Source organism: Myotis myotis, unplaced genomic scaffold, assembly GCF_014108235.1.
Source record: "Myotis myotis isolate mMyoMyo1 unplaced genomic scaffold, mMyoMyo1.p scaffold_m19_p_9, whole genome shotgun sequence".
Classification (NCBI taxonomy): domain Eukaryota; kingdom Metazoa; phylum Chordata; class Mammalia; order Chiroptera; family Vespertilionidae; genus Myotis; species Myotis myotis.
The window spans coordinates 59,293,129-59,305,328 of NW_023416401.1; the positions used below are offsets into that span (position 1 = coordinate 59,293,129).

A 12,200-nucleotide genomic window follows, 5' to 3' on the forward strand; every position below is an offset into this window, starting at 1 on the left:
AGAGGGTGTAGGCTGGGCTAAGGGACAGCCCCCCCGCCCCTGCGCACGAATTTCGTGCACCAGGCCTCTATTGTGTGTGTGTGTGTGTATGTGTGTGTGTGTATGTGAGTATGTGTGTGTATATGTATGTTTTATTGACAACTTCTGAAAACATCTTTTTTTAAATATTGGAATTAATGACCACTTTCCTATATAAAAATATTTTAATTACAGGAGTACCATGCTTACTGTAAAAATGCAAGTATTACACAACTATAAAAACTACAGTCTTCCCCACTTCTTTTCTATCCAATGTTCATATAGATATTTCCAGACTTTTGTCTACCAAAAGCCTATTTTCTTACTTAAGTGTCTATTTCAAATCAACCACTTAGCTTAAAAATAGAAACCTGAAACTCACTAATTAAGTTACTCTGATTATTTCAAAAGTACAAAACATACACATATACAAAACACACATATAAAACTATCTGAATGTTCCTAAATTTTAAGTACTAAGGTAACTGGAAATGAGATTAGACTTAAAATTCAAGGCTCCAACTCAAAAAGTTCCAAACGGTTTAAATTGCCAACACCAAAAGATGGTTTGGGCTGGCAGCCAGGGGACAAACCATTGAGTATGAATCAAACAGTACCTGTTGAAAGGAATCCTCAAACAATGTTTTTCTTGTTACTGTAATCTTTATGTGCTGTGGCATGGCCAGTTGCTGAAATATAAAAATGACTTAAGTCAACTCTCACCATTTAAAATGGCCTATCACAAAACCAAAAGGGTAAAGTTTTATTTTTGCTTACAAAAACAAGTGGACTCTGAATATGACACTATATTCAATAATGTTTAAACATGCATTTGTAAGCCTTCATGCTAATTATATATCATTTAATATATATAAAACACAGAGGAAAAACAAGATTTCATATGCACACAGCTTACTTACTGAGTCAAATCTTTAATTTTATTTTCAAAACACTAATTCAGATTACTCTTGCTTGTCCAGTTAATTGTTTGAAGTTTAAAAATATTCATCATAGTTATTTTAAATAGTACATTAATTTTATTTAGAACCCATAATGAAATAATTCAGTAAATATTTATATATCAGAAATATCTGATCACATCTAAGAAAAATGCTCTGAATATAACCATACATATGTATCTATCAAAGTAATACATATATGTATGTATCTAGCAAATGCTAGCTATGAAAGGGACCAGTTATAATTTATACATCAGAAGATGTTTTAACTCATTTGAGGATTTCTGCAATCTGAACATAATGGTTACTGGGAAGAGAGTAGCACTGTTTTCTTATTTGAATTGTTTCAAATTTATTATTGTGGACAAAAGCCACAAATCATCTAATTAATAGATCTATTTCTTTGCCTTAAAAATAGGAAAAAGAGCCCTAGCGAGTTCGGCCAACAGACTAAAGGGTCCTGGGTTCAATTCTGGTCAAGGACACATATCTCAGTTGCAGGTTTGATTCCCAGCCCTGGTCGGGGCGCATGCAGGAGGCAACCAATTGATGTGTCTCTCACATCGATATTTCTCCCACTTTTTCTCTTCCCCTCCCTTCCACTCTCTCTAAAAAAAATATATAAATGAATGGAAAAAATGTCCTCCAGTGAGGATTAAAAAATAAAAATAGGAGAGATTCTGATGTTTCCCATTTTACCTGCTTTTCTATGAGTTAATTATTTTCATAATCACTGACTATAAGTAACAAAAACAAAAGAAAGGGAGTATAGAAATAGAGACCCAATACTAACCTGACACCAGAACCGGAAATACTGAAACTTTGCCTTAAAGTCCCGTACATAGGCTATTTGGGGTCCATTGTCTCTGAGGAAGAATGGAAATATGACATATATAGCTGCTTGTAAGATAAAATATTGAAGGAAAGCAAAATACCACACTCCCTCCGTATTGAGCAATCAAATACAAAAACACCCTAGTATAGCAAAATCCCACTACCACCTTTTAAAATTTTTATTTCCCAGGATAATTTTTAAGTAAAAGACAAAAATAAATTTTCGTTTTTTGAAAGCCAATGTTGTGGGATTTTTCTCTTATATACAGCCAAATCTAACAGGACTAGGTAAAGTAGGTTCTATCTGAGAATGTTGTCTATCCCCCATATCCATTCTCTCCTTTGTCCTTAAATCAGACTGCTGATTTTTACCTGGGCAGACTGCTACCTAGGATAAAGACTACATTTCCCAGTGTGGCTGTGAGACTTAACAGTGACTAATGAGTTGTAAGTTGAAGTGTTGCATAGGACTTCAAGGAAGGCTCTTTTAAAGAGAGCTGAGAGACCTGAAAAAATATTTTTTTCTTTTTTCAATTTGTTCTTCTTATTCCAGCCTACAGTATAATGATGACAGCTGAAGTCTCAACAGCTATCACAAACTATGAGATAACTGTGAGGATATAGATCACGGTCTGGGATGGTAGAACAGAAAGAAAGAAGCCTAGATCACTGATGACACACCCTGGGGCTATAAAACTCAAACCTGAAAGTCACTTTTCCCCTGGAATACTTTTAATTTCATTCTCTAAATGTTCAATATAGAAATACAATTAATTCTGTATACTGACTTTGTATCAGACCATACTGTTACATTTACTTACTAGATCTAGAATTTTTTTTTCTAGATTCCTTATGAGTTTCTATATACATAATTATCTGAGTGAAAAAAGGACAGGACAGTTTTACTTTTTCCTTTCCAATCTATTTTTTTTCTTCCTTTCTCTTATCTCATAGCACTACCAACACAATGTTGAATGGAAGTAGTGACAGAACATATCCTTGTCTTATTTGATCTTAAGTGTGATGTTGATTGTAGGTCTCTTGTAAATATTATTTTTCAAGTAAGAAAGTTTCCAAGGCAGCTGAGAGTTTATCATAAATTGGCACTGTATTTTGTCAAGTGCTTTTGTCAAATTATCATGATTTTTCTCTACTAATCTATTAATGTGGTAAATTACACCAATTGATTTTTATATGTAAAATCAATCTTGCATTCCTGGGATATATTCCAAATGATGATAGTGTAATATTTCTTTTCTATCTTGCTAAATTTAATTTGCCTTTATTTTGTTAAAGATTGTTACCTTCTGTTCACATAAAGATTACTCAAAAATTTTTTTATAATGTTTTTGTTTGATTTTGGTATGAGGGTTATAGAAACCACATAAAATTAGTTAGGAAAGGTTCCTATCTCTTATATTTTATGACAGAATTTGAACAGGATATTATTTGTTATTTATATAGAATTTTGATAAAATTTACCAGTGAAGCTATCTGGTCAAGAATTTTCTGTCTGGGAAATTATTTAATTATGAATTCAATTTCTTTACCACATATACGGCTATTCAGATTTATTTCTTCTTATGTCCATTTTGGTGACTTGTGTCTTTGAAGGAATTTGCCCACTGGATCTAAATGTCAAATTTATTGGCATAAAGTTGTTCAAAATTATCTTACTAGAGGCCCACTGCATGAAAATTCGTACAAGAGTAGGCCTTCCTTCCCCCAGCTGCCGGCACCAGCTTCCCTCAGGAACCCGGGACCTGGGCTTCCCTCCTCCCGCTGCCTGCAGGCACCAGGACTGCGGCTGGCTTCGCCTGGGCCACCTGTAGGCACCTGGGACCCCGGCTGGCTTCACCCAGGCCCCAGCTTTGTCAGGAAGGACATCCGGAAGGACGTCTGGAAGACATCTGGTCTAATTAGCATATTACCCTTTTATTAGTATAGATTATCTTTTCATGTGTATGGGATATAGCAATATCTCTTCACTTTCTAATATATTAGTAATTTGTTTTCTCCTTTTCTCTCTCAGGTTTACTAGGGGTTATCAATATTATTCATCTTTCTCAAAGATCCAACTTCTAGCTTTGCTTTCTCTATTGTTTCATATTTTCATTTCATTATTTACTTTTATGCTAATTACCTTTCTTGTGCTTATTTGGGGTTTAATTAACTTTTCTTTTTCCATCTTCTTAAATATTTGAAGCAGGATGATTGATTTTATACCTTTATTTTCTAACCTACTCTTTTAAGCATTAAATTTGTCTCTAAAGACTACTTTTGTTAAATCCCACAAGCTGAGATATGTTGTATTTTTATTATCAGTAAGTACAAAAGTATTTCCTAATTCTTTGTGATTACTTCTCTGAGCCATGGATTATTCAGTAGTGTGCTGTGTAAGTCCCACCGGAACATTTTTAAATGATGGAAAGAAATATACTTCTGTATTATATAAGCCACTATCGTTTTGAGGTTTTCTGTTATATGTACCCAAATGTAATTATAATTGAAATGAATGATCTAAAATTACCTATTTATAATTTATTTCCATACATAAATCATTTCTGATTTCATTAATACCTAATTGGCTTGATTTCCTAGTGCTGCTTTAAACATGAAAGTTTTTAATACACAAAAAGTATAAAATTAAAAAGTAATGAGCGGTCAGGATAGTCCTGATGTCAAGCCAGACAAAAAAACTACAAGAAAATGAAACTACAGACCAATATCTCTTATGAACACTAATACAAGAATTCTCAACAAAATCCTAGCACACTAAATTCAATAGATTAAAAGGAGTAAAATTTTAATACTTTTGACAAAGTGGTATTTATCTTAAAATGCAAAGTTGGTTCAATATATGTATAAAAAAATCAATGTAATCCACCACACATTAATAATAAAGGGGAAAAATCATCTCAATGCAAATAAAAGTGTTTGATAAAATTCAACATCCTTTCATGATTTAAAAAATAATCCACAACAAACTAGGACTAGAAGGAAACTGCCTCAACAAAAAATAACATATATCAAAATCCCACAGTTCATATCATACTCAATGGTGAAAGAATGAAAACTTTCCCACTAAGATAGGGAACAAGGCAAGGATGCCTACTTTCACCATTTCCATTCAACATAGTATTAGAAGCTCTACCAGCCGTGGGCAAACTATGGCCCGCGGGCCGGATCCAGCCCGTTTGAAATGAATAAAACTAAAAAAAAAAAAAAGACCGTACCCTTTTATGTAATGATGTTTACTTTGAATTTATATTAGTTCACACAAACACTCCATCCAGGCTTTTGTTCCGGCCCTCCGATCCAGTTTAAGAACCCATTGTGGCCCTTGAGTCAAAAAGTTTGCCCACCCCCGTGTCTAGCCAGAATAATTAGGCAAGACAAAGAAATAAAAGGCATCCAAATTGGAAAGTAAAAATTATCTGTTTAAAGATATGATCTTATATACAGAAAACCCTAAAAATTCCAGATTAAAAAAATCCATTAGAAATAATAAGGAAATTCAGCAAAGTAGGATATAAAACAATACACAAAAATCAGTTGCACTTCTATAAACTAATAAACTAAGAAAACAATTCCGCCGGAACCGGTCTGGCTCAGTGGATAGAGCGTCGACCTGCGGACTGAAAGGTTCCCAGGTTCGATTCCGGTCAAGGGCATGTACCTGGGTTGCGGACACATTCCCAGTAGGGTTTGTGCAGGAGGCAGCTGATCGATGTTTCTCTCTCATTGATGTTTCTAACTCTATCTCTCTCCCTTCCTCTCTGTAAAAAATCAATAAAATATATTTAAAAAAAAGAAGAAGAAAAAAAAAAGAAAACAATTCCATTTACAGTAGCACCAAAAATGACAAAACAGTCTGGCCAGTGTTGTTCAGTGGTTGTGCGTTGATCCATGAACCAGGAAGTCACCGTTTGATTCCTGGTCAGGGCACATGCCTGGGTTGCAGGCTCAATCCCACAGTAGGGAGCTCGTAGGAAGCAGCTGATCAATGATTCTCTCTCATCATTGATGTTTCTATCTCTCTCTCCCTCTCCCTTACTCTCTGTGAAATCAATAAAAACAAGCAAATAAACAAAAAAAGAACAAAACATTTAGGAATTAACTTAACAAAGAGAATAAAAGGCTTCTACACAGAAAACTATAACACACTGTTGAAAGAAATTAAAGGCAAATAAATGTAAACATAGCTTATGTTCATGGATTAGAATACTGAACATTGTTAAGATGTCAATATTAACCAAAGCAAACTTCAAATTCAGTGCAATTTCTATCAAAATCCCAATGACTTTTTCTCAGAAAGAGAAAAATCTACCCTAAAATTTATATGGAATCTCAAGGGACCTTAAAACGCCAAAACAATATTAAAAAAGAAAAACAACCCTAGCAGGTTTGGCACAGTGGATAGAGCATCAGCCTGCAGATTGAAGGGTCAGGGTTCAATTCAGGTCAAGGGCACATACCTTGGGTGCAGGCTCCTCAACGGCCCAGGCCCTCCCTGGTCAGGGCTCGTGCAGGAGGCAACTAATCGATGTGTTTCTCTCACATTGATATTTCTCTCTACCTTTCCCTCTCTCTTCCACTCTCTCTAAAAATCAATGGAAAAATATCCTTGGGTGAGGATTTAAAAAAAGAAAAAAAAAGAAAAGAAAAACAAAGTTGGAGGACTCACATTTCCTAATTTCAAAATTTAATACAAAGCAATAGTAATCAAAATAGTGTGGTACAAACTAAAGACAGATATACAGACAACAGGATAGAACGTCTAGAAATAAACCCTTGCATATATGGTCAAATGATTTCGAGAAGGGTGCCAAAACCATTCAATGGGGAAAGGACAGTCTTTTCAACAAATGGTGCTAGGATAACTGGATATCCATATGCAAAAAAATGAAATTGGACCCTTACCTCCATTGCAAAAATTAACTAAAAATGTATCCAGGACCTAAATATAGGTGCTGAAGCTACACAACTCTTAGGCAACACATAAAATGAAAAAAGATATTTGCAAATGACATATCTGACAAGGTTGAGTATCTAGAATATATAGAAAATTTCTAAAACTCAAAAAACAACTCTATTAAAAAATGGGCAAGGAAAAAAAAAGGCAAAGGACTTGAACAGACCTTTCTTCAAAGATATACAAATGCCAATAAGCACATGAAAAGATGCTCAACATCATGATTCATTAGAGAAATAAAAATAAAAACCACAATGAGGCACTACTTCATACCCATAGGATGGCATTTTAAAAAACAAACAAAAAACACAGAAAACAACTGTTGGTGTAGATTGGAAAAACTGGAACCCATGTGCACTGCTGGTGAGATGTAAAATGGTGTACCTGATATGGAATATAGTATGGCAGTGACTCAAAAACCCCACAAAATTAGCATTTGATCCTGCAACTTCACTTATCTGTATATACACAAGCAAGGATTCGAACAGGTATCTATACCTTCATGTTCATAACAGCATTATTCACAACAGGCAAAAGGTGAAAACAACCCAAATGTCCATGAATAGATGTATAAACAAAAAGTGGTACATACATAGATAGAAATATTATTCAGCTTAAAGAGAAAAGAAATTCTGATACAAGCTACAACATAAAAAATCTTGGAGACATGATGCTAAGTGAAATAAGTACCAGAAAACAAATATTGTCTGACTCCATTTCTATGTGCAGTCAAATTCATAAAGACAGAAAGTAGAATAGTAGCTGAGGGAGGAGGATTGGAGAGTTATTGTTTAATGTGAATGTCCTTAATGCTATTAAACTGTACACTTAAAATGGTAAACTTTGTTATGTATGCATTACCATAATAATTAAAGAAAAAAACCTAAATAAAACATATTAAGCAAATGAACAAAACAGCTACTTTTCAAAAATGAAAAAGAAAAACAAAGCTAAGGGAACTTTTAAGTTAAAAATAATAGAAATTAAGAAAATAAGCATCAGAAATCGGGGATTAATTGGTGAGCAGTACTATACTGGTAATTTCTAAATAGTTTCATTTACTGCTATGTGCAAAGATGGCAACAATATGAAAAGTATATAGCAGAAAATATTCAAGAGGGTAATAGAAATACAAAATACTTAGTGAACACAAACCTATGGGCAGACCAACTCAAGAAATGGTAAGAACTGCACTTTTTGCTAATTCAGATCTTTTACATCAAAATCTTGGGATCAGTTTTTCTTTTAATCTACAATGTTTAGAAAACTTACAGGGCAGATTTTCCAGTGCGGGGATCTATATAGGTGGTTGTTCTTCTATTGTGGTCCACAAAATATGGAATTCCATCCACTGTGAATCTCATTTCCCAGCCTTCAGGTAAGGGCTTTTCATTTAATTGACTGAAGAACATAGGAAAAAATATAAACAAACAAAAATGTTAAAGAGTTGCTTGTTTGCCATATACAGAAACTAAAAACACACATATATGCAGTAGGAATCTTCTAGAAAACCATTTAGTCCAGTATACCCAGTTGTTTACTAGACCAGTTTACCTATATCCTCTTTATCCTATAAAGCATGTGAACATGTCAACAGATCCATCAACCACCACTCAGTCTTCTCTTACCTACTTGACTTGCATTCCCCATCTACCTAATAACCCATCTAAACATCCCATGGTAACTAAGTTCTGCCTATTCTGCCTTAGATGTCTTCATGTTAGTCACTATTTTCAATCCCCTGCACCATCCTTACTCTGGCTTTATTCATCTCTCTTAAAGTTTCACAACAGCCACCTAACTGGTTTTTCCTGCCTCTAGTCTCACTCTGGTCCTCCACTCATTTATTTCATATTGCTGACAGAGCACTAAAATAGAGATCTTATCAAATCAGTTCTCTCAAGGTGATATCACTGTTCACCACTACCAACGATCTAAACTGGATGTGAGGGTGACGTGGCTACATTTGTCACCCCATGGACAGAAGTTGAAGGCATTTAAGCTCACTGTTTTACAGAGCCACCGTTGGAGACAGGTACGTCATTTTCCTTAGGTATACTTTGGAAGAACAAAAGGCTAAGAACATTGCACAGAACAGTATTTTTTAAACTATGTCAAGAGGTTCAGAACATTTAGCTGTATTCACAGAACTGAGTGCAATGTCAGATAAAACAGACTACCAAAATTTAAAAAAAAGGTAACACTTCTCATTTGTTTTAATTGTATTTGCAAGACAGACTTAGTAACAAGTTGTTGTCTCAAAAACAAAACAAATGGAATAGAACTGGGTTATCCGTATTAAAATAGGATTCTAACTTTAGTTCTGAAACGTTAAAGGAAAACGGGGAACAAAAAAATGGTAGCAAATTACAGTAAGGTGACATGGTCTATTCTATCCTTAGAGATAGAATTTTTTTTTTTTTTTATTATTAGTTAAGGTATTACAAATGTGTCTTCATCCCCCCCATTAACCCCCAACCTCCCCCCCACACACATAGAGATAGAATTTTAAAGAGGAGTTAGAAGTGCTACTTTTTAAATTCTTCCTTTTTGGGAAATTAAAAATATTTTAGTTAAATACCACAACTCCATTTTAAAAAAAGTTGTGATTTGTTGGTACCCAGAAATAGATTTTAAATTTAAAGCATGCCTTTAGAACAGCAGTTCTTAAAACTTTGAGCCATGAATGTATTAAGTGAAGAATTAATCAGACCTAAACAGACAGCCTTTGCCCTGGGCTACTGGGAGCTTGTTTGCAGGCCTCTGGAATGTCCTGCCTGTCAGGAGTATCTTTGCTTGGAGGCTTTGAACACTCAGACAGTTAACAATGTATTTTCTGATGGAGACTTTGGAATATTCCACATAAGTCTGACCTCTGGCATAACTGAAAACTAAAGGTTTTAGCTCAAACTCTGGGAAAGGCCTAGCGAGTAAAGGTTACCCACATAGGCAGTACACGATGGATCCTTAATAAAAATTCTGGACACCAGAGACTCAGATGAGATTCCATGCTTAACAACACTCCACACACACTGTTTCACATTAATTCTGGGTGTTTGGAACCCTCTCAGATTCTTCTCTTTTCATCTCTTCCTTCTGTTAGGTCTAATTTGTATCCTTTTCCCTGAAATAACATGACTGAATACAAGAGGCTACAGTGAGTTCAAGTCTCTCTGAGTAATCAAACCTGAAAAGTGAGTGTGGGGACTTCCAAATTTGTAGCCAGTTGGTCCCATTTTATGGCTAATGTCTGAAGTGAGGGCAATCATGTGGAGACTGTGCTCTCTGACGGTATACCTAGCCAAATTTCTTGCAGAATGGAATCCTTCTGGCAGTCTGCTAAATGCATAGTATTACATATTGCTATAGGCTGAATTATGTACCCCCTGCAAATTCTTATGTTGAAGTCCTAACCCTCAATACCTCAGAATGTGACCTCATTTGGAAATCACTGCAGATGTACTTAATTCAAATGGAAATGGTGGGCCACTAATCGATTATGACTAGTAGCCTTATGAAAAGGGAAAATCTGAACAGAGCGAGTGCCATTTCAAAACTGTAATTATGCTGCCACAAGCCAAGGAACCACCAGAAACTAAGAGAGAGGCCTGGAGCAGGCCCTTCCCTACCACCTTTAGAAGGGTAGCCTTTGCAACACCTTGATCTTGTAGCTCCTCAACTACGAAACTAATTTCTGTTGTTTAAGCCACAAGTACTTTGTTCAGGCAGCCTTAGCCAATTAATACACACACCGTTACATAATGTTACAAAGAAAAGCAATTCTAGCCCTAACTGGTTTGGCTCAGTGGAAAAGCAATTCTATATACAGTTATTAAACAGCAAAAAGACAAACTTATAATAGTAATGTAACTCTTATTAATATACTAGAGGCCTGATGCATGAAATTCATGCAAGAGTAGGTCTTCACAGCCCTGGCTGCCTTGGCCCTCGCGGCCCTGCTCCCTGCACACTGGTCGTCTGGAAGGTCGTTCAGCTGTCAGGTCTAATTAGCATATTAGCTCTTTATTATATAGGATTAACTAGCTAATTATTGTAACGATGTATGTGAACAATATTTTGATATATCTGCAACAACTGCAGAATGATGATCTCTACTGGGGGTAAAGTCCTAGGCATTGCTAATTCTACTCTGGTTGTACCTTACAATCACAATGGAAATTCAGGTAAAGGTTAATGAAACTGAATGTTTAATTTTTTTCTCCCTAAGTCACAAGCTCCCTGAATTTTATCCAGTGGATCCCAGGTTGCAAAACCCTGCTTTAGAGTTACTTATCTGGTCTTATTAATAATAAACAGGTTTTTTTGAATACTTAAATGTATTGGCACAAGCCAGTGATTCCCCCCCCCGCCCCCCTATACTCTCAAGAAATCCACATCCATTATATTAAATAGTTTAATTTTTTTTCTCTTTATAAGGTATGTGAATGAGTAATGTTTAAGGCCTCTGCGGAAAGACTATGTAACTGATCCTTTTCCTAACTGAATCAGAAACGGTACAATCTTTAAGAGTTATTTATAAACCAGTAAACGAAAGTTCTTACCCTTGACTTCTGGGGTCTTCCCATTGTGTAATACGAGTGTTGTGGTTGACAAAATATACTCTACCATTGCCGTCTGTTCTCTTTTCTTAAACAAACAAACAAAGCAAAGCATTAGAGCTGGCATAGTCTTCTTCACTAAACTAAAATAATAAAATGAGCTGAATTTGCCCATTTCTCATTATACTGTTGATTTCGTAGTTTTTAAATCACAACTTTAAAAGGTTTATTATTTCATTAATAAATTTATATATACTAAAGTTATAAAAATATGATTACATCCTAGAAGCTAAACATAGTTAATTCACAATGTCCTGCTCAAAGAATCTTTCTGCTCAATCCAACTAACAACAGCACTATTAATTAACCATTTTAACTTTTCAGAGATGACTTCATTTATCCTTAAAGTCTCATTGGGTAAGTGATTTTAGTTTATTTTGGAAAAAAAAACAACAAACTCAGTTATTTGCCCAAAATCTCAGAATTAAGTGGCAGTGACAGGATGGAAACTCAGGCCTTCATTCAGGCATTCCTCCCCCTCCCCCCCCATACTATACCATCTCATTTCTTAAAACATAATGGGGATAATATAACTTGTTTGTTACATGCTTGGCATTATTCAACTAGGAAAGACATTGTTTCAAAATATGTCCTATTCCTTAATATACCCAGCTCCCAAATCCTAAATATCTATAGTAACTTCCTGCACAAGGGCTGGGCAGCAGGGCTCAGTTCTTTAATTTACTGTGTCTGAAGTTGCTGCTTGTCTTCCTACCCCTGCCCTTGCTTTAGGATTCTCCTTGTTTTCTTGTTCCTGTTCTAGAAATGTTCCCTGCTTCCCTGAGCTCTCATTAA

General features: G+C 35.2%; 1 protein-coding gene across 13 annotated transcripts in view; it reads right to left on the bottom strand.

The window, feature by feature from the left end:
* The window catches only part of ITCH (itchy E3 ubiquitin protein ligase), a 128,071-nt gene that overhangs the window by 22,825 nt on the left and 93,046 nt on the right, over nucleotides 1-12,200 (bottom strand). For all 13 annotated transcript variants that reach the window (XM_036322858.1, XM_036322857.1, XM_036322861.1 and 10 more), the window contains 4 exons: nucleotides 11,349-11,433; nucleotides 8,059-8,187; nucleotides 1,771-1,843; nucleotides 636-707 (listed from right to left, as the gene is read on the bottom strand). In XM_036322858.1, coding sequence (XP_036178751.1) covers nucleotides 636-707; nucleotides 1,771-1,843; nucleotides 8,059-8,187; nucleotides 11,349-11,433 — 359 coding nt within the window. The remainder of the gene's footprint in view (nucleotides 1-635; nucleotides 708-1,770; nucleotides 1,844-8,058; nucleotides 8,188-11,348; nucleotides 11,434-12,200) is intronic.